General features: G+C 43.5%; 1 protein-coding gene across 10 annotated transcripts in view; it reads left to right on the top strand.

Moving 5' to 3' along the window:
- The window catches only part of TRIP12 (thyroid hormone receptor interactor 12), a 178,332-nt gene extending 160,885 nt beyond the window's left edge, over positions 1-17,447 (top strand). For all 10 annotated transcript variants that reach the window (XM_069727855.1, XM_069727851.1, XM_069727854.1 and 7 more), the window contains 17 exons: positions 1,852-2,003; positions 2,325-2,482; positions 2,624-2,697; positions 4,752-4,951; positions 5,056-5,183; positions 5,452-5,603; positions 5,945-6,087; positions 6,367-6,523; positions 6,752-6,850; positions 8,761-8,875; positions 9,042-9,196; positions 9,423-9,587; positions 11,170-11,334; positions 13,186-13,299; positions 14,594-14,688; positions 14,782-14,885; positions 16,824-17,447. In XM_069727855.1, the coding sequence (XP_069583956.1) occupies positions 1,852-2,003; positions 2,325-2,482; positions 2,624-2,697; positions 4,752-4,951; positions 5,056-5,183; positions 5,452-5,603; positions 5,945-6,087; positions 6,367-6,523; positions 6,752-6,850; positions 8,761-8,875; positions 9,042-9,196; positions 9,423-9,587; positions 11,170-11,334; positions 13,186-13,299; positions 14,594-14,688; positions 14,782-14,885; positions 16,824-17,020 (2,373 nt within the window). In that variant the 3' untranslated portion in view covers positions 17,021-17,447. The remainder of the gene's footprint in view (positions 1-1,851; positions 2,004-2,324; positions 2,483-2,623; positions 2,698-4,751; positions 4,952-5,055; positions 5,184-5,451; positions 5,604-5,944; positions 6,088-6,366; positions 6,524-6,751; positions 6,851-8,760; positions 8,876-9,041; positions 9,197-9,422; positions 9,588-11,169; positions 11,335-13,185; positions 13,300-14,593; positions 14,689-14,781; positions 14,886-16,823) is intronic.
- The last annotated feature ends 5,275 nt before the right edge of the window (positions 17,448-22,722 follow it).

Genomic DNA, 22,722 nt, shown 5'->3' with positions numbered 1-22,722 from the left:
GGACTGTGTTTAAGATAATAAGCGATAAGAACGTCTTACTCCACCCCTTCCTGTTCCTAAATCCATTATAAATCCCCCTTCCTCCCCCCCACCGCTACCCATTATTGTCCTCTCCCCCACCCCCATCATTGCCTTCTCCCCCATCATTGGCCATTCCACCACCTCCATCATTTCCTCCTCCCCAATCACCCCCATGATTTTCCCTTTACACCATCATTGTCCTTTCCACTACCATCATTGCCTTTTCCCTCACCACCCCCATCACTGCCCATTCCACCACCTCCATCATTTCATCCTCCCCCACCACCTCCATCATTTTCTCCCTATCCACCCCCATCATTGCTCTCTCCCACCAACCCATCATTGCCTTCTTCCCCACTACTTCTATCATTGCCTCCTTCCCCACCACCCCCATCATTGTCCTTTCCGCTGCCACCATCATTGCCTTCTCCCCCACCACCCCCATCATTGCCCATTCCACCACCTCCATGAATTTCCTCCTCCCCCCGCCATCCCCATCATTGCCCTTTCCACCACCACCACCACCATCATTGCCCATTCCACCACCTCCATGATTTCCTCCTCTCCCACTATCCCCATTATTGCCCTTTCCACCACTCCTATCATTGCTTTCTCCCCCACCACCCCCATCATTGCCCTCTCCTCCACCTACACACAGCACCATTCACCTCTCTGCACGTTCTCCCGCAGCGCTAAGCGCACATACACACACACACACACACACACACACCAGACAGCACCTCTCTGCACACTCTCCCGCAGCCACAGCATCACCATCGCTGGCAGCTTCCTCACTGGCACAGCGGCCAGTGTCATCCAGCCGCGCTGCTGACTGCTGTGTGAGACAGGAAGTGCAGATAGGAAGCAGGACGGATTGCTGCAGCTCTGCTGTCATTTTCTCCTGTAGGCAGTGGAGCTGCAGGGATCTCTCCCTGCCCGCCGCGCATGAGGGCAATCTGGCCAGGGGCCCCTCTGTGCCTTATTATTAGCTGCCCTGCAGGGGTTCCCCTGAGCCTCTGGGCCCCCGATACATCCACTGCACATGAGGTATGGCCGCCCCTGGCACAGCTGTTGCGGTCAGACTCCGGCGGGACCCCCATAGCAGTCGTATGGCCTGCCACCATTGGCGGTACGCTACTGCATTGAGTGGAGTTGCAGTGTGCAGCTCCATTTATTGTGTAGCAGACACTGACTGACACTGCAGGACATTTCCTGTCCTAGAGGATAGGAGCGGATGAACAATACCTGGCAGCGGCTGATGGGAGCTGTGCATTAGAATGCTGTTCTAACTGCTGACATCTGCTGGCCGAAGCCTAGCACAATAAGCAGAGGTCATCATGACCGGACAAACTTTAAGCTCAACAGTAGACTGATGGCCGCAAAGGAAGAACACAATATTACATGAAACAAGTAGTGCCATACCACATTGTATGAGAAGTCGGATTTTATAAGAAATATATTTAGTGTTATTCCGATCCAGAGACCGAAATGCTCCAGTCTGTGTCTATAGATGTGCCTGAGGTGGCCAAGTACAATGCATTTCAGCCACCTTCCCTGCATCAGTGATGGTCCCAGCTGTGACCCTCAGTATTCTGCATCCTGTGGGTAGCTGTTAGCTTGCTGAGATAGGAATAACTCTTTAAGTTGAGAAACTCATTATTGTTTTTGCAAACCCTCTATATTATCTGTCTTTGCTCCGTTTAGTTCTGCAATGCGGGTTTCCAATCTACCTTGTACAGTCGCTAGTCCGTCCTACACCCCTATTACTGTACACAGAGTGGTTCTGGGTGCTGCAGAGAGAGCATTGATGTTTTTCGCTATACATTACAGCTTCCAGGAGAGGAGCCGCTGGGAAGGATAGAGATGACAGAAAATGGGCATTTGCTGGCACTGGTACACAAGATGAATAACTGCCTCAGCCAGATGGAGCAGTTCCCAGTCAAAGTGCATGACTTTCCAAGCGGTAATGGTACTGGGAGCAGGTAGGTAGCACTTTAAGGATTTGTAAATGACTGCATTTTCCATTCAATCATCTGTGTGTGGGGTAAAACTATTAAACCTTCATCACTTTCAATCTTGTTAAATTATCTTGTTCTGCACCTTAACAATGTAGTAATTAAGGCCCTGACATTTAATTTGACCAGGATTGAGACCTAGTTATGTCACTGGGACACATCCATGATTCCCATTGTGGCTCCTGTGGAGACATAACCCATGATGCCAGTGTGAATACTCTTAGACTTCTTTTTTTTTTCTCCTCTGTGTTGGTGTAATATATTTTATCTCTATCTCTTCATTGCCAGAGGGTCTCAAGCACTAAAGTTTTTCAATACTCATCAGCTGAAATGTCAACTACAGAGACATCCAGAATGCACTAATGTAAAGCAGTGGAAAGGTGGACCTGTGAAAATAGATCCCCTGGCTCTGGTGCAAGCAATCGAGAGATATCTGGTGGTTAGAGGCAAGTACTTGAGTTTCTTACTCGAACTTGGGTCTAAGATTCTTGGATGCTTTCATTAGGTTTTTGTTTTGCACATTTCACTTGACACTTTATTACAAAGTCTTTCATTTATTGATTTTTTTTTTTTTTCCATAATTTTAGGTTATGGCAGAGTACGAGAAGATGACGAGGACAGTGATGATGATGGATCTGATGAAGAAATTGATGAATCATTGGTAAGAGGGCGATTATTCATGAATCGACTATTTACAACAAAAAGTATACGTCTGTGTCGTACATAGTTCCTGACAGACTTTCCTCCATTTCATACTCCACGTTTCCTAGTTGTCAGAATCAGTAATGACCTCGTGAGTTAGTAGCGTTTGGGATTATTCCTTCTGATTGCTATATATGCAACTAGCTGAAGAGCCCGGCGTTGCCTGGGCATAGTAAATATCTGTGGTTAGTTATAGCACCTCACTTCTCTTATTTTCCCATCACATCTCTCATTTTCCCCCTCACATCTCTCATTTTCTCCCTCACACCTCTCATTTTCTCCCTCACTCCTCTCATTCCCCCCAAACACTTGTCATTTCGACCTCACATCTGTCATTTTCCGATCACTCCACTATTTTCCCTCACTCCTCTCATTTTGCACTCACACCTTTTCATTTTCACCTCACACCTCTCATTTTCACCTCAGTATATACATGTTTGTCATCTCCCTTATATATAGTATACACCTGTATGTCATCTCCTGTATATAGTATATACTTGTATGTCATCTCCCCTGTATATAGTATATACCTGTATGTCATCATCTCCTATATATAGTATATACCTGTATGTCATCTCCTTCTATATATATATAGTATATAACTGTCATCTCCCCTGTATATAGTGTATATCTGTGTGTAATCTCCTCCTGTATATAGTATATACCTGTATGTCATCCTCTATATATAACATATACCTGTATGTCATCTCCTCCTGTATATAGTATATACCTGTGTCATCTCTCCTGTATATAGTATATATCTGTGTCATCTCTCCTGTATATAGTATATACCTGTGTCATCTCCTCCTGTATTAGACCTCATTCACACGTTATTTGCTCAGTATTTTTACCTCAGTATTTGTAAGCTAAATTGGCAGCCTGATAAATCCCCAGCCAACAGGAAGCCCTCCCCCTGGCTGTATATATTAGCTCACACATAATAGACAGGTCATGTGACTGACAGCTGCCGTATTTCCTATATGGTACATTTGTTGCTCTTGTAGTTTGTCTGCTTATTAATTAGATTTTTATTTTTGAAGGCTAATACCAGACTTGTGTGTGTTTTAGGGCAAGTTTCGTTTGTCAAGTTGTGTGTGTTGAGTTGCGTCTGGCGACATGCATGTAGCAACTTTTGTGAGAATGAGTTTTGTGTGGGGACATGCGTGTAGCAACTTTTTGTGTGTCGAGTTGCATGTGACAGGTTAGTGTAGCAAGTTGTGTGCAGCAAGTTTTGCGCATGGCGTGTTTTGCGCGTGGCGAGTTTTATGTGTGGTGCCTTTTGAGTATGTGCAAGTTTTGTGTGAGGCAACTTTTGCATGTGTTGCAACTTTTGTGCATGTGGCAATTTTTCCGCGTGTGCAAGTTTTGCGTGTGGCGAGTTTTCCATGGTGAGTTTTGCACTTGTGGCGAGTTTTGCGTGAGCCTAGTTTCTGCATGTGGCGAGTTTTGCGCGTGGCGAGTTTTGAGCGGCGACTTTTGTGTTTCGACTTTTATGTGGCGAGGTTGGTGTATGTGTGGTGAAATGTGTGCTGAGGGTAATATGTGTTCAAGCATGTGGTAGTGTGTGGCGCATTTTGTGTGTGTGTTCATATCCCCGTGTGTGGTGAGTATCCCATGTCGGGGCCCCACCTTAGCAACTGTACGGTATATACTCTTTGGCGCCATCGCTCTCATTCTTTAAGTCCCCCTTGTTCACATCTGGCAGCTGTCAATTTGCCTCCAACACTTTTCCTTTCACTTTTCCCCATTATGTAGATAGGGGCAAAATTGTTTGGTGAATTGGAACGCGCGGGGTTAAAATTTCGCCTCAGAACATAGCCTATGACGCTCTCAGGGTCCAGATGTGCGACTGTGCAAAATTTTGTGGCTGTAGCTGGGACGGTGCAGATGCCAATCCCGGACATACACACATATACACACACACATTCAGCTTTATATATTAGATTACTCTCTCGTGCTGTTCGGTCAGGCAGGCCATGGCTGTAACACAATGTCTGGTGTTGTCTTCCGCAGGCTGCTCAGTTTCTGAATTCTGGGAATGTGCGACACAGGCTGCAGTTCTACATAGGCGATCACTTACTTCCTTACAACATGACAGTGTACCAAGCCGTGAGACAGTATAGCGTACAGACAGAGGAGGAAAGAGAGTCTACAGATGATGAGAGTAATCCTCTGGGAAGAGCTGGTATCTGGACCAAGACCCACACTATCTGGTAAGGGCCTCCTTTGTGTATGCAGCTTTCTTGGAATACCCCAATCTGTTTTTTACATTCCTTTCACATTAGAGAGCGACCTCAGCATTATATGATAATTTCAGGTACAAACCAGTTAGAGAAGAGGAGGAGAGTACCAAGGATACAGTAGGTGGCAAGCGAGGCCGCGCCCAAACTGCACCAACCAAAACATCTCCTAGAAATTCAAAGAAACATGATGAACTGTGGCACGGTAAGGTTACGGCTGACATCTCGCAATGGGCACAATGCACGGTTTTCTGTATCCACATTATCTGACAGCTCTAAAAACTAGAGCAGCAAATTTCTTGAAAATGACAACTATGGGACATGACCGTTGCCAAATTATATTGATTATCATATTCTTTTGGGGGTAAAAATGTAGGGGGGAAAATCCTCTATGTTTTGTTTTTGTTTTTTTAATGGAAATTTTCACGAAGACTAAGAAAATCCGTTTTCTTTTTTTTCTTCTCTGTATACAGATGGAGTTTGCCCAAAACTTGCTAATCCTTTAGATCATTACCTCATCTCCTCCCCACCTGAAAATATCACTTTTGATGACCCCTCCCTAGATGTTGTGATTCTTCTAAGGGTTCTTCATGCCATCAGCAGATACTGGTATTACCTGTTTGATGTAAGTAGTGTTACAGTCAATTTTCAGGTCTACATTTGGTTATCTGGGCTTTTTATTAAACTAGCTCTTCTTTGTCAATTGTAATAATTGGGGACTATTTTTTAAGCAGGCTAGCTATGGAACAAGGTAAAAATAGGGGTGTGAGCAAATATACTGTTTCGAGAGAGATGATATATAATTATATATATAATAATGTAATTAGTCCATTTCTCTTGAACCACAGTTTCTCTTAATGTTGATAAACTCTTCCAGGTGATTCCCCCGAGTACTGACTTTGGTGGGAGCTTTGTTGGGCTCTTTATGGTACATTATTAGGATACTAACACTATGTTTCCGCATAGAATGCTGTCTGCAAAGAGATTATTCCCACATCAGAGTTTATCAATAGCAAATTGACTGCAAAGGCAAACAGACAGCTGCAAGATCCTCTGGTTATCATGACAGGGAATATACCCACTTGGTTAACCGAGCTGGGGAAAAGCTGGTAAGTTTTTATATTGCTGTTCAGATGGTGCTCTCCTTGTGGCTCTCTGCATTCAGTAAACTCCATTTTTTTCTTTGTATACTCTAATGCTGTGTAATAGAATTTGGAAATAGGGCTCAAGTCATTAATGGTGATCCTGGTATGCATTAGGATGTACGTTCTTGGTTTGTTCAGTGATGCTTTGTCCACAGTCACTTCTTTGCTGCCAATAAGTTGAGTTTAGGAGTTTTGTTTGTGCCCATGCTTTTTAAATGTGTTAAATGTTCATTTTCTTTTCAGCCCATTCTTCTTTCCGTTTGACACGCGACAAATGTTGTTCTACGTGACTGCATTTGACAGAGATCGGGCAATGCAGAGGCTGCTTGACACTAACCCCGAAATCAACCAGTCAGATTCTCAGGACAGCAGAGTGGCCCCTAGACTGGACAGGAAAAAAGTAAGATTTGGAGATCGGGCTATTGCACTTACTCCAGTTAAAGAAACAGATCACACCGCTTCAGTCTCTCGCTGGATAATTTTTAGAGCCGATTGTATTACTACTAGCTACTGTCCTGCTAGAAATGTCCTTTGAAGTTTCCCAACCACTACTGTAGGCAGAACATGAGCGGGGTTAATGTGCGATTCTCCAGCTGCTGAACACAGCGCTCTGTCATTTCTCTTCTAGCGCACTGTGAATAGAGATGAGCTTCTGAAGCAAGCGGAATCTGTGATGCAGGATCTAGGAAGCTCACGAGCGATGCTGGAGATCCAGTACGAGAATGAAGTACGTGACTTCTTTTCTACAGTATCTATTTTACTTGCATATATAGCACCATTCCACAGTTCTGGAGGAAACCCACCCAAACACTGGGAGAATATAGCTCCTTGCAGATGTTGTCCTTGGTGGGATTTGAGCCCAGGACCCCAGCGCTGCAAGGCAACAGTGCTAACCACTGAGCCACTGTGTTGCCCTATTTTATATGTGCATAGTGCAGTCACAAATAAAGTATCATAAAGCATCAATTGAAGATGCAAAGCAGCTCTGCAATCCTGGAAAATCCTTTGGACAGATGATGACTTATTGATCGATGGGGTCAGACCTCTGTGACCCACACCGATCAGCAGAAAAAAGACACTTGTAGAATAGAGCGGCAGTGCGCATGCTCCTGAAGCACTCCATTCATTTGCAGTAGTGCTGCAAAGCACTGTTCTCTGCTGTGGGACCTGCCACTGTAAAGGTACCGTCACACATAGCGACGCTGCAGCGATACCGACAACGATCCGGATCGCTGCAGCGTCGCTGTTTGGTCGCTGGAGAGCTGTCACACAGACCGCTCTCCAGCGACCAACGATCCCGAGGTCCCCGGTAACCAGGGTAAACATCGGGTAACTAAGCGCAGGGCCGCGCTTAGTAACCCGATGTTTACCCTGGTTACCATCCTAAAAAGTAAAAAAACAAACGCTACATACTTACCTACAGCCGTCTGTCCTCGGCGCTCTGCTTCTCTGGTCTGGCTGTGAGCTCCGGGCAGCCAGAAAGCAGAGCGGTGACGTCACCGCTCTGCTTTCCGGCTGACCGACGCTCACAGCCAGAGCAGGAGGAGAGCAGAGCACAGCGCTGGAGGACAGACGGCTGTAGGTAAGTATGTAGTGTTTGTTTTTTTACTTTTAGGATGGTAACCAGGGTAAACATCGGGTTACTAAGCGCGGCCCTGCGCTTAGTTACCCGATGTTTACCCTGGTTACCAGCAAAGACATCGCTGAATCGGTGTCACACACGCCGATTCAGCGATGTCTGCGGGGAGTCCAGCGACGAAATAAAGTTCTGGACTTTCTTCCCCGACCAGCGATCTCCCAGCAGGGGCCTGATCGCTGCTGCCTGTCACACTGGACGATATCGCTAGCGAGGACGCTGCAACGTCACGGATTGCTAGCGATATCGTCTAGTGTGACAGTACCTTTACTGGGATAAAAGTTCCTGTCTAGGATAAAAAAAAAAGAAATCCCTATCTGCAGATCTGTAGGAGTCACCACAGTGTGCCCCCCGCCGATCACTAATTTATCACCTACTCTGTGGATAGATTTGTTTTCACCAGAGCAACATTTTTAATCCACTGCCTGACTTATGATTATTGAGGAAACTAGGTGCAAAAAAGTGCAAAATTGGATCTTATCCTAGTAAAAGAAATAATTAACAATTAAGGTCATGCTAACCTGATAACATAGCAACCATATAAAAACATAGAAAGTCAGCTGCAGCAGAGCTCCGGGTCTTCAAACCTGTAATGAAAGAGAAAGGGAGCAAGGTTGTGAATTTTCCACGCTGCTGATCAACAATGGTCAGATGATGGTGCTGCGATTTATTTATAAATTACGGTTTATAGTCAACACGTTTCGAATTTATTCCAAACTTCTTCAGGACATAACCATGGTTTTCCTGAAGAAGTTTGGAATAACGGAGACGTGTTGATTATGAATCATGATTTATAAGCAAAACGCAGCACCATCCTCTCACAATATGAATCTCCATTATTGATCAGTAGCGTGGAAAATCCACAACCTTGCTCCCTTTCTCTTGATTTATGGTTGTGTGTGCCAGGAGAAGCAGTTTGTTACAGACTTTTTAGAAGATGTATGTGGCTTTATACTTTATTTATTTTTTTCCAAGTTTGACATGTGGGTTGTCATTTTTAGGTTGGAACTGGATTGGGACCCACTTTGGAGTTTTATGCACTTGTATCTCAGGAATTACAAAGGGCTGATCTTGGCCTATGGAGAGGTGACGAAATCACGCTCTCTAATCCTAAAGGTACATGGGACATTCCTCTTTTTCTTTCAGATTATATTGGGGCCATATCGAGGGACGAGGGGAGTGCCCTTATTTCATATTGTATGAGTTTATTTTCAGTTTGAGACCTGATAGATAGTAGCAGACCTTCTGAATCTAAACCCTCTAAAATAAATTGTTTCTTTAGGAAGTCAAGAAGGGACCAAGTACGTTCACAACATGCAGGGTCTGTTTGCTCTCCCCTTTGGTCGGACTGCTAAACCAGCACATATCGCTAAAGTGAAAATGAAGTTCCGTTTTCTTGGGAAACTAATGGCCAAAGCCGTCATGGACTTCAGACTGGTGAGTGCTAACTGGCCTCTAGGGGCAAACCTAAATCATGGTGTAATCCAGGTCTCCTGTTCATAGGCTGCAGAAGCAGAAACTGTGTGTATAGGAACACAATTTCTGCATGTTCAGTCTTTCCATATAAAGTTATTACACAGAACCGTGTGTTACTGAGCGGTCTGCAGCCTACCTGCACATGTTACCCATTAGCACATCTAAACCACAAGTGTTTATTCCATAGGTGGACATTCCTCTTGGACTCCCATTTTACAAATGGATGTTAAGACAGGAATACTCCTTGGCTTCACATGATATGGTCAATATTGACCCAGTGGTGGCAAAATCTGTGTATCATCTGGAAGAAATTGTGAGGCAGAAGAAAAGACTGGAACAGGATAAGGCACTGGTAATTATTTTGAGGCGTTAACTTGTAACAATCTGTTAATCTGTTGTTCTGATTTATTGGCCAAATAAACACTTCTTATGGACGCCCTCATAAACATGCAAATCTGGCACCTTCCTTGTGTCTTTCACATCGATAAGATCTTCCTATTGGCCGAATTACAGATCGTTACCTTTCTTAATCCATCGCTGCTTCAGACTCTTACTGCAAACGTGAAAATGGTTATGAGCCAAATGATGCTGGCAAGGAATCCATTACAGATATAGAAAACCTTTAACTACATTCCAGCTAGATTCTTATCACATTTGTATGTACGGTGGGATCGCTCCTGATGTCATCCATGTGCCCTTTGTTCTTCACAGACGGTTTGATGTGAGAACATTGAGAAACCTTTTCTAGTTTTTGTTTTTTTTTTATCTGAGGAAAACTGATGAAACTCTGATACTGACTCTGCCCAACTCTGATGTCACCGATCTGAAACTGATCGTTTTTTTGCATACAAGAGAAATCCCTGACCTCTAAATAAGCCCTACCCAGTTATGGAGAAGAGTAGTAGGCTATGCTTTTACATTCAATGGTATTCTGGAAAAAATCATGTACTATTCCACTGAGACGCTATGGATGACCAATGCTTCTATTCACATTTATACAGTTCTCAACACTGAGCAAAGCTTTGGGATTTCTGTGTAGATCCTGAAACCCGTGATCCAGACGGAAGCCCTGACTGAGCCATTCAGGATAATCGGACGGACAAGTCACTTCGGACTTTGTTCCAGCAGTGTCCACCTTTGTAGGCAGACACACACCCATAATGTACCGAGCTATTGTGTCTGACCCTGCTGCAATGGAGTCTAAAGTGATGGTCTGTCCCATTATACTGAATGGCACAGTAGGGGCTTCTGACAGAATCACTATTTTGTGACTTTAGGCAGGAACGGCGGTGATGTTTCCAGTGTAGATAACTGTATAAGGCTAGGCTTTGTGTATGCTACTTGGTTTATACACAACCTACACTTAGTGTATCTAAATCAGGGGTCGGGAACCTCAGGCCCATGGGCCATTTACTGCTCTCAATGATCTTATCTGGCCCATGGGAAGCTTCCCGGGGACCGCAGGGCTTGGGCCGGCAGCTGTATTTTGATGGCCGCCAGCCCATTCATTTTGTTCTTGCTCTGTGAGCCCATGCACATAGCAGTCACTACTGAACGCTGAAGCACATACAACGAAACGTTACGTCCTGACACCATGGCCAGCATCAGGACTTTGTGGGCAAAGTTAGTGATTTTTGTGGCCCACGAAAAATGGGATAAATATCCAAATGGCCCTCTGCAGAAAAAAGATTCTCCACCACTGATCCTAAATAATAGTGTGGAAGTCCCTGCTGTCACCGCCACCAGGTGGCACATGTGCGAGTTCTAGCGAGCATTACCGACTGTCAGATATAACACAAGTGTAGGGAGTTAGATTTGGTGAATAAGCAGTAATCGTCAGATCTGAGTCTCCACTGATGTAACATTGATTGCCCACCTTTTAATTGTTAGAACTGCACAACCCCAGTAAGCTTCTTGTTTCTGCTTCATCTTAGACCAAAGAGAGTCTGCAATTTGCACTTGAAAGTCTGAATATGAATGGCTGCTCCATAGAGGATCTGGGACTGGACTTCACACTACCAGGATTTCCCAATATTGAGCTGAAGAAGGGAGGGAAGGATGTGCCTGTCACGATTCACAATCTGGACGAATATGTACGGGTAAGTGAAATGAACCTTGTGGAAATATGATCAACGCTCAAGTAAGTAATACGTGATTGTAAATATTTGGCCTATATTTAACTTTTGCTAAACTGTGCACCTATTGCATTACTCTCAGAAGTGTCTGGTGATCTTGCTACCATTGACTCACGACCTCTCTTGGCTAAGTTCATATCCAGTCTGTCCGGCCTTGTACAGCATTTCTGCATTATTGTCTAATAATACACCAGATCTCCTGCCGGGATCAGGCAATATATATCTCCAGGCATCGATTATGGAGAAGAATCTGATAACGGCACAGACAGTGTTCAGTCGCTCCTGTATGAACAGCTCTATGCCAGGTGTATTTGGGGGGTATATTTTTGTATGAATAGTGGAAAATTGCAATCCTTACTGTGACTTTGCTCCTGACTCTTCTGTAGTCAGATGCACACATTGACCTTACTGGCAAGAAATCAATCTATATTTCCAACACCATTTAGCGAACAGCGCAAATTCTAGTGTTCAGCTAAAACGCCATTTACAGTGTTTGCTGTGTACCCACAAAGCTCCCGGCATGTACGTCTAACATATCCATAAACCCCAAAGGAGGCCATACATTCTAATGGCTTCAATCAGACCGGTAAGTGTTTATACACTTATTTTTTGCTGTCTAGAACGACATAATCTGTTACACTAGTCTGTACAGGGACTCCTATATTTTTTCAATAAATATGGCAGGTTTTGGGGTGCATATGCCTGTACAGTGGCTTAATTCTATACTATTGGAATTCCTCCTGATGTATTCCTCCAGAATCAAATCATGTTTTCGGGATTTCCTTAGTATTATACAGGTGAGAGAACCTGTGGCTGGTACTGATAAGCAAATAAGTCCATCCCTGAGAACACCATCTGCTGGAGGCCTGTGACAACTGAAATTTGGGAAACACTGCTTTTAATGGGACTATCGCCTGGTGTTTACTACCCCATCTCAGAGCATTATGTAGAGGCAGAAACCCTGATTCCAGTGATGTCACTTACTGGGCTGCTTGCTGCAGATTTAGCAGTTCTCGGAATGTTGAGCGGTTTGTAACCCCGTCCACACCACTGATTGGCAGCTTTGTGTGTACACTGTGCATAGCCAGAAAGCTCGTACAGTGGTGGGGTGGGGTTATTCACAGCTCATGAATATAGAGGACTACATGGTCGCAGTGATAATAGTCCTTTAGTAATAGTCGGGCTGTCGGTGGTTATCAAAGCTCCAGAACCTCTGGAATCGGGGTCTCTGTCTCTACATTATGCTGCTTTCAGATGGGGAAAAACTTGCTGACAGATTCCCTTTTAAGTAGATCATCTTCTTAAACAATGCTGGAGGTCAGGAAGTCTAATGATGGCATGTGATGGTGGCAGAAGGCATTGTTCTGCCCCACTCATTTGTGTACAGAAGGCAACCTTACTGTAATGTTATCCTATGAGACCGTGTTGGTGTTACTAGGGGCAGACGTGTTCCTGGTACGGCAGACGTCCTCGATCTCCCCCTGCCGGATATGGCTTTATTATGCCATGAAGCTGTAAAGCAGGCAGATTACCGTTTGGGGCTGAGCCCACTTTGGGTAGTTTGCTAATTGAGTCCTGCACCTATTGATGGCCGTTGCTTTCACCCCTGGTGGCAGTAGCGTGTGCAACGAGCGCTGCCCGCTCTGTGGCCAGATGTGATGGAGATGTAGCACAGCATGGAGTTGTCTGCTGGCTTCTCATTTAGCTGTGGGATACACCGTTCTGTCTGGGGCAGGTAATTACGGCAGGACATCCTCAGCATATGGTAACCAGAAGATTACATGCATCTTTCTGGTTTTTTTGTCTCTCTTGCAGCTTGTAATTTATTGGGCATTGAATGAAGGCGTCTCCAGACAGTTTGACTCCTTTAGAGACGGCTTTGAATCGGTCTTCCCTCTCAACCACCTGCAGTATTTTTATCCAGAGGAGGTTTGTAACTTTGCTTTATTCTAATTTTTTGGCACATTATGCTGTCGCATATGGTAATGTGTTCTGGCGTCATTTTCAGTGATTTTTCTGTTTGTTTGTTTTTTTTAACATTAGATTAAGGGTATGTTCACACGTTCAGGATTTCCATCCTTTTTTTTTCAGGACAGTTTTTTTTTAAAAACTGCAGCTCTTGGCAGAAAACGCAGGTCCTTTTTTTGGTCCTTTTTTTTGTCCTTTTTTGATGCGTTTTTTGATGCGTTTTTTTATCCTTTTTTTATGCAGTAGGAAACTGTGTGTTTCCTAGGAAGCTTTTTAGGGCTAAAATGGCTGAAAATACCCTAACCCTACCCCTAACCCTACCCCTAACCTCACCCCTAACCCTACCCCTAACCCTACCCCTACCCCTATTCTAACCTTAGTGAAAAAAAAAAAAAAAATTCTTAATTTTTTTATTGTCCCTACCAATGGGGGTGACAAAGTGGGGGGGGTGTCATTTACTATTTTTTTATTTTGATCACTGAGATAGGTTATATCTCAGTGATCAAAATGCACTTTGGAGCGAATCTGCCGGCCGGCAGATTCGGCGGGCGCACTGCGCATGCGCCCGCCATTTTGCAAGATGGCGGCGCCCAGGGAGAAGACGGCCGGACGGACACCGGGACGCCGGGTAAGTATAAGGGGGGGAGATTAGGGCACGGGGGGGGGGGGGGTGGCATCGGAGCACGGGGGGGGGCGGGATCGGAGCACGGGGGGGCAGCCACACTCCGCCCACGCACTTCCGCCCGCTCCCCCGCACTTCCTGCTGCAGCGGTTCTGCACATCAAATCGCAGTAAAACCCGCAGATATATTTTTGATCTGCGGGTTTTACTGCGATTTTGACCTCACAATGGAGGTCTATGGGTGCAGAACTGCTGCGGTTCAGGAAAAAGAAGTGACATGCTCCTTCTTTTTTGCCGCAGCTATTCTGCGCGGCTTTTTAAACGAAATTACGGATCATGTGCACAGCAGTGACTGTTTTCCATAGGGTTACATTGTTATGTACCCTGCATGGAAAACAGCTGCGGAACCGCAGCGGCAAAACCGCTGCGGTTCCGCAGTAAAAAACGCACTGTGTGAACATGGCCTAACATAGTAATGAAATTACAGTGACTACAGGTCCCTGTGCAATCCATGACTGTTTTGTGATGGATCTGTATATTGTCACTCAATTATTCCAATGAAACGCATTTGATTACACGCAGCTTGGGTCGTCTGCTCTGTATCTAGTAACTGTGATCATTGCCTCCCCAATAGCTGGATCAGCTCCTCTGTGGCAGCAAGGCCGATCCTTGGGATGTGAAGACTCTGATGGAGTGCTGTAGGCCTGACCACGGATATACACATGATAGGTCAGCAAATATGTGTAGCTCTTGCTGCGTTAGTGCATGTTCTGCTTCGCCATTATGACCTTACTCTATTATGTCCTTTTAATTCTCTTGCAGTCGAGCTGTGAAATTTCTCTTCGAAATCCTCAGCAGTTTTGACCATGAGCAGCAGAGACTTTTCCTCCAGTTTGTCACGGGGAGCCCCAGACTGCCAGTTGGAGGTGAGAATGTCAGATTTTGCTTTCATTGTTTAGTATTAAAACAAATCTAAGTAGCTGACATGCATTAATCATTCGTGGCTTTGCTTCATTTATGGTGGTCATACATATTACATGAATGTCAGCTGCACCCTCAGATTTCTGACAACGTGTATGTGAGGATGTCACACAACCCTCTGTCCAGCAGCAGATGATGGAGAGCCGAGAGGGAATCGTTCATATTGGGTTTAGTGTTTTTCCATGAGAAATTGATGGTAGAGGTCCCCTCTGATAACACAAGCACCCTTGGCTGAGCATACCTGTGTACAGGTGGGGAGGGATGGCTGTCTTCCTATGGCTATGTACAGTCGTGGCCAGAAGCTTTGACAGACAAATTTGGTTTTCGCATAAATTGCTGCTTTTTCTTTTAGACCTTACTGGCTGGTTCTATGAGTACTGCGGTACAATTGTCAGCATTTCATCAGTTTTTCATTTTTCTTGACAAATACAAGATTATGCAAAGGTTCAATATTTATAGTGTTGTCCCATATATTCCTAAACTTCTGCCATGGCAGCTGGATGTCGGCCTCTGGGGCAAATCCTGACGGATGACAGCCAATTCTTGTCTAATCACTGCTTGGGGTTTGTGACAATTTCCGTGTTCGTTTATCCACCTGCTTTTTGAGGATTGAGCACAGGTTCTCATTGGGATCGAAAGATGTGAAGTTTTCTGTCCATGGACCTAAAATTTCAATGTTTCTTTCATCCAGCCACTCCGTTATAACACTTCCCTTTGTGACATGGTCTCCATGTCGTTTATCACCAAATTGCTCCTGGATCATTGGGAGATGTTGCCCTTTGAGGAGGTTTAGAACCCGTTCTTTACTCATACGTGTTCTTAGGCAAAATTGTGAGTGAGCCCCCTCCATGGATGAACATCGATTCCACACATGAATGGTCTCAGGATGCTTTACTGTGAGCAGGACACAGGACTTGTAGTAGCGCTTTCCTTTTCTTCTGCAGACTATCATTCTTCCAGTTGTCCCAAACAGTCTGAAGGAGGCGTCATCAGAGAAAATAACTGTACTCCAGTCCTCCACTGCCTAATTCCTGTAAAGTCGCAATCTCTGATAAAGCACCCTCAGATTGTTTAGGACATCTGGAAGAATGATTGTAACGAAGAGTGATTTATCCTGGAAACTCCCCCAATCTCATTCCCATTGAGAACCTGTGATCAATCCTCAAAAACACAAATTGTGATAAACTCCAAATCCCGATTAGGCAAGAAATGGCTGCTGTCATCTGACTAAAAGTCCATTACCACGGACCAGCTGGCACTACGATATGTCCGCTGATTGCTAAACGTTTACTTTTAATCAGCTGTTAACATTAGTCTGCCCGTGTAATCACTGTGCCCACTGTCCTGTACTGGATTGCTCCGGGCACATAGGCGGCCATTATTCTTGGCAGTGGTAATTCTGCTTGCACAGGATGTTTTACCACCAAGAACAATGATCGTTTGCCTTGCATACGAGACCATTTCACCTGATGAATGAGTGTTTTGCTTGTCCATTATGTGATCAGTAGTCTGTCTAAATGGCAAGATATTCGTGAAACAAGTTTTTATTTAACACTAGTTCATGATTATCTTTCAATGTAAATATAGATTACAAAATCTAAAAACACTGAAGCACCAAACTTTATTATAAAAAAAAAATTACATCAGTCATTTTTTGGGGCGACAACTGTGTGTTGCCATCTTTACTGTCTGGTGAACTCTGATAGTTAACCAGATCTAAATAATGGCTATTGGACCACAATTGCATTTTAATATGGGAAGAGTGACTGCCACATAGTGGCCACAGGGCCAGGTAAACTCCATCCTGTCTGATGCCCCAATTTTCATATGTGCAGGATCGAAGGATGGTTATATAATGTTTCTGTATGTTCCCTTTACTACAGGCTTCCGGAGCTTAAACCCGCCACTCACCATAGTCCGCAAGACTTTTGAATCCACCGAAAACCCAGATGATTTCTTGCCCTCCGTTATGACCTGCGTCAACTACCTTAAGCTGCCAGACTATTCTAGCATTGAGATTATGCGTGAGAAACTGTTAATTGCTGCACGCGAAGGACAACAGTCATTCCACCTCTCCTGATCCGATGGGACTTACCACGGACCTTGCTTAAGATGATAGCTCATGATTACTTTTCTAAGCGCGTCACCAGAGTCAAGGCGACATTCTCCGCCTTATTGTAGAGGAAACCGATTACTACAGACACCCAATAAAAAAAAAATTTAAAAAAAATACAGACCTACTAGTTCCATTAAACGACCTCCTGGACATATAAAACTGATCAGGCTTGAAATAAGTTGACATAAGTTTGTTTAGAAAGTTTTTTTTTTTTTTCTTCTTTTTTTGCTTAAATTATCCTTTATTTCAAGAGTGAAGTTTTTAAATTGCTTTGCCGTGTGACTTTAAAAGAGGAGGGATGTTAAAGAGAACCAGTCTACGGAAGAAAAAAAAAAAAAGGGATGTTTTTGAAGCTGGAAAAAAATAAATATTGCTGTGCAGTTTAAAAATCCCAGTCTGTGTGTATCCATCGAGCTAAATCCGAGTCCACTCCCTCCACTGCTTGTTCCCATCTGAAAGCAGATTCTGCATACAGGTTCATGGAATCGCAAAGCCTGTTCTTTGGCAAATCTAGTTATGTAGTTGAGTGTTTTTCTCACTTGACACAGCCTCCCGATTACTTGTTATGTGCAATTGAGTTTTCTGCAAGCGCAGACTTCATGGCAGGCGGCCGCACTGTTAGTTTTTGTGGAAGAGGTTACCCTGCCTTTTGAATATAGTAACACCTATCTGAGGGATATTTACCCATCAGCTCCAAAAAACAAACATTTGGGGCGTTAAGAGGAAGCCGAGATTTCATGGTTTGTACTGGCCTTTTTCCAGGATACTTTAAAACTGTTTACACAGTATATAAAGAACTAAGTGGTGTTTTTTTGTTTTTGATTTGTTCAAAATGTAAAAGATAAAATTAAAAAATTAAAAAAAAAAAACCTGGCTGGCCTGTATTTATCCAAATACAGCCATAGCATTTCAATTTAATGTATATTTTAAAACAAAAATATAAAAAAAAATACAATTTAATGCCCTGTTTAATTTTCTTTCTTCAGATTATTATATTTTATTTTTTAAGTTTTTGTTTGGTTTTTTTGTTTTTTTTTCTGGGTTTAGTTCGGGAGGGAGGGTTGAAAATGTTTTGACAATGAAAGCAAATGTTCTCAATGTCCTGTTCTATGTGCTGATTTCTCAGATCTGCAATAATCTACTTCATCAGGTTCATGTTTTTACCTGAATATAAATAAAACAGAGAAAAAGTTTGCTTCACGTTTTTATTTTACTTTATTTTGTTCCATTTCCATCTGTTTCCAACACTTTGTGTATATTTTCCTCCTCTGTATGATGTTTCATCTGTTCAGCTTGGCCGTAGGTGTAAACATTCTCCACCGGTCCGATGAAAGTTCAGATTGATTTTTTTTGTTTGTTTGTTTGTTTATTTAATGATTACATTAGAGCAGACACAAATCTAGATTTTGCTCAATGTTAAACATTAACAATAATGTCTTTAGCCATTAGACTTCCCATATGTCAGTTGGCTCTCCGTTAGTGATAAGCGAGCTTTCTGAGCTGAGGTGTTATCTTAGCATGCTTGGGTGCTTAGAGTGTAATATGTTCACGTTCCCGTGGCCTGCGTGTCTTACGGCTGCTCGACAGCTACGACACATGCAGGGATTGCCTAACGGCTGCAAGATCTGCAGTTGCGGGGACTCGGAACATTATTCCAGCACGCCGAAGTCACATGATTAGCACCTGAGCAGGCTCAGATAACACCTCATCTCAGCACGTTTGCTCATCACTAGCTCTGTACCACTGGCGAAACAGTGTCAGATCGTTAATAATAATCTTTACATCTACAGCCATCTTCTAGACTGTGTTCAAACAAAAAGAAGTGCGGGCGGACATTTTTTACTTTAATTTTTATTTGATTGTATCGACTGTGGTTTTAAAGCAGAACGGTCAGTCCAATGTGTTCTATGTAAGGGCAGCAAAATACATCTACAGGTCCATAGTGCCGGTAGCCAAAACGACACACACTTCCCATTGTCTACAGTATTGTGGATGGCATATATTGGACAGGCAGGACCAATTCATCATCGCTTTCGTGCCCTTTTTGGAGTAATATTCTTTTCCATATTAATTTAGGGTTTTTTGTTGTTGTTTTTTTATATATATACTAGCTGAAGAGCCCGGCGTTGCCTGGGCATAGTAAATATCTGTGGTAAGTTATAACACCTCACGTCTCTTATTTTCCCATCATGCCTCTCATTTTCTCCCTTACACCTCTCATTTTCCCCCTCATTCCTCTTATTTTCCCCCTCACTCCTCTCATTCCCCCCTAACACTTGTCATTTCAACCTCACATCTGTCATTTTCCGATCACTCCACTATTTTCCCTCACTCCTCTCATTTTGCACTCACACCTTTTCATTTTCACCTCACACCCCTCATTTTCACCTCAGTATATACATGTTTGTCATCTCCCTTATATATAGTATACACCTGTATGTCTTCTCTTGTATATAGTATATATCTGTATGTCATCTCCCCTGTAAATAGTATATACCTGCTGCATGTCATCTCCTCCTGTATATTGTATATACCCATGTGTCATCTCCACTGTATATAGTATGTACCTGTAAGTCATCTCCTCCTGTATGTAGTATATACCTGTGTATCATCTGCTCCTGTATATAGTATATACCTGTGTCATCTCCACTGTATATAGTATATACCTGTGTCATTGCCCCTGTATATAGTATGTACCTGTATGTCATCTCCCCTGTATATAGTATATACCAGGTTGTCATCTCCTCCTGTATATAGTATATAACTGTGTGTCATGTCCTCCTGTATATAGTATATACCTGTATGTCCTCTCCTCCTGTATATAGTATATACCTGTATGTCCTCTCCTCCTGTATATAGTATATACCCGTGTGTCATCTCCCCTGTATATAGTATATATGTGTGTCATCTCCTCCTGTATATAGTATATACCTGTGTCATCTCCTCCTGTATATAGTATATACGTGTCATCTCCTCCTGTATATAGTATATACCTGTAAGTCATCTGCTCCTGTATATAGTATATACCTGTGTCATCTGCTCCTGTATATAGTATATACGTGTGTCATCTCCTCCTGTATATAGTATATACCTGTGTCATCTACATTATATAGTATATACCTGTGTCATCTACATTATATAGTATATACCTGTGTGTCATCTCTTCTGTATATAGTATATACCTGTGTGTTATCTCCTCCTGTATATAGTATATATCTGTGTGTCATCTCCTGTATTAGACCGCGTTCACACGTTATTTGGTCAGTATTTTTACCTCAGTATTTGTAAGCTAAATTGGCAGCCTGATAAATACCCAGCCAACAGGAAGCCCTCCCCCCTGGCAGTATATATTAGCTCACACATACACATAATAGACAGGTCATGTGACGGACAGCTGCCGTATTTCCTATATGGTACATTTGTTGCTCTTGTAGTTTGTCTGCTTATAAATCAGATTTTTATTTTTGAAGGATAATACCAGACTTGTGTGTCTTTTAGGGCGAGTTTCATGTGTCAAGTTGTGTATGTTGAGTTGCATGTGGCGACATGCGTGTAGCTACTTTTTGTGTGTCGAGTTGCATGTGACAGGTTAGTGTAGCAAGTTGTGTGCAGCAAGATTTGCGCATGGCGAGTTTTGCGCGTGGCGAGATTTATGTGTGGTGCATTTTGAGTATGTGCAAGTTTTGTGTGAGGCAATTTTTGCATGTGTTGCAACTTTTGTGCATGTGGCAATTTTTCCACGTGTGCAAGTTTTGCCTGTGGCGAGTTTTCCATGAGGTGAGTTTTGCACGTGTGGCGAGTTTTGCGTGAGCCTAGTTTTGCATGTGGCGAGTTTTGCACGTGGCGAGCTTTGAGCGGCGACTTTTGTGTTTCGACTTTTATGTGGTGAGGTTGGTGTATGTGTGGTGAAATGTGTGCTGAGGGTGGCATATGTGTTCAAGCACGTGGTAGTGTGTGGCGCATTTTGTGTGTGTTCATATCCCCGTGTGTGGTATCGCATGTCGGGGCCCCACCTTAGCAACTGTACGGTATATACTCTTTGGCGTCATCGCTCTCACTCTTTAAGTCCCCCTTGTTCACATCTGGCAGCTGTCAATTTGCCTCCAACACTTTTCCTTTCACTTTTTCCCCATTATGTAGATAGGGGCAAAATTGTTTGGTGAATTGGAAAGCGCGGGGTTAAAATTTCACCTCACAACATAGCCTATGACGCTCTCGGGGTCCAGACGTGTGACTGTGCAAAATTTTGTGGCTGTAGCTGCGACTCCTCCAACACTTTTCCTTTCACTTTTTCCCCATTATGTAGATAGGGGCAAAATTGTTTGGTGAATTGGAACGCGCGGGGTTAAAATTTTGCCTCACAACTTAGCCTATGACGCTCTCGGGGTCCAGACGTGTGACTATGCAAAATTTTGTGGCTGTAGCTGCGACGGTGCAGATGCCAAACCCGGACATACACACATACACACACATATACACACATTCAGCTTTATATATTAGATTTTGGCATTGTGCATGGTTTATCTAGATGTTTTAGCATATAAAATTGATCTAAAAGTTCTAAAATTCATTTTTGCAGACTTTGCAGAAATTTTGCAACATATTGAAAAGATGCACTCCATCCAGTAGTGAAGTAGAAAATCACATTTTTGCTCCTTTCTGTGCAACACAAAAAGTCGCCCAATCCTTTCAAAAGCTTTAAACTCCAAAGAGATGCAAAGATCCAAAATAAAACGTACCCCAAATCATTGAACATTAGGCGACCATCTTGCTGAATTTGGAGCGAAATCCGACAGCGCAAAAAGACAAAATGAAAAATAGGTTTACCACATCGCACTCTCGTTCCTTTAGCACGTGGTTAGTGCTCGCTGCAGCCCTCAGAACGGTGATTACACCGCGTCTGTCAGTCACCACCAGAAGGCTGGGGAAGAGCTTGTTCCTTTCAGATGGTGTCCAGAGTGGCCTTTCAGCGCACTTAGTAGCCAAATGGCAGATCTTGTTTATTTTTTCAGGACTATTTAGGCTACTTAGCTTATGGACCTGAAAGAATCTTTTATAGATGGAGACAGATTTTATTTCTTAGGCCGGGATCACACATATGCGAGATACGGCCGAGTCTCGCAGGGGAAAACCCTCCTCTGGCACCGGCACTCCGGAGCGGAGCGTACAGCCGCACAGCAATACATGGAGCTGCACGCTCCGCTCCAGAGTGCCGGTGCCAGAGGAGGGTTTTCACCTGCGAGACTCGGCCGCATCTCGCGCATGTGTGATCCCGGCCTTATACACGTTCAAAAAGGAAGTTGAACGATTAATTTTTTTTTCTACATTACACACAGTAATTTTTAATTGCTTGTTTTACTTCTTTTATTTGGAGTAACGGTTACAAACACAAGAAAAGAGTAAGAGTATGATTACGGTAATTCAATTTAACATTTGGGCTAAGTGGAAGAAGAAAAAAAGAAGAAAAAACCTCCGAGGCTTGGTCCATAGGACACGTGTGGTTATGGTCAGGCGCATATGTTCAGGAGGTGTGTGCAGACAGAGTCCACAGTTAGGATGTATGCCAAGTGATGATGAGCGAACGTGCTGGGATAGGGTGTTATCTGAGCATGCTGATGTGCGAACAGAGTGACTTTGGCGCACTCAAAAAATGTTTGAGTCCTGCA

The sequence above is a fragment of the Ranitomeya imitator genome, chromosome 5 (assembly GCF_032444005.1).
Source record: "Ranitomeya imitator isolate aRanImi1 chromosome 5, aRanImi1.pri, whole genome shotgun sequence".
Lineage (NCBI taxonomy): Eukaryota > Metazoa > Chordata > Amphibia > Anura > Dendrobatidae > Ranitomeya > Ranitomeya imitator.
The sequence above is the reverse complement of the archived record's forward strand: the minus strand, read 5'-3'. Positions and strand labels throughout refer to the sequence as shown.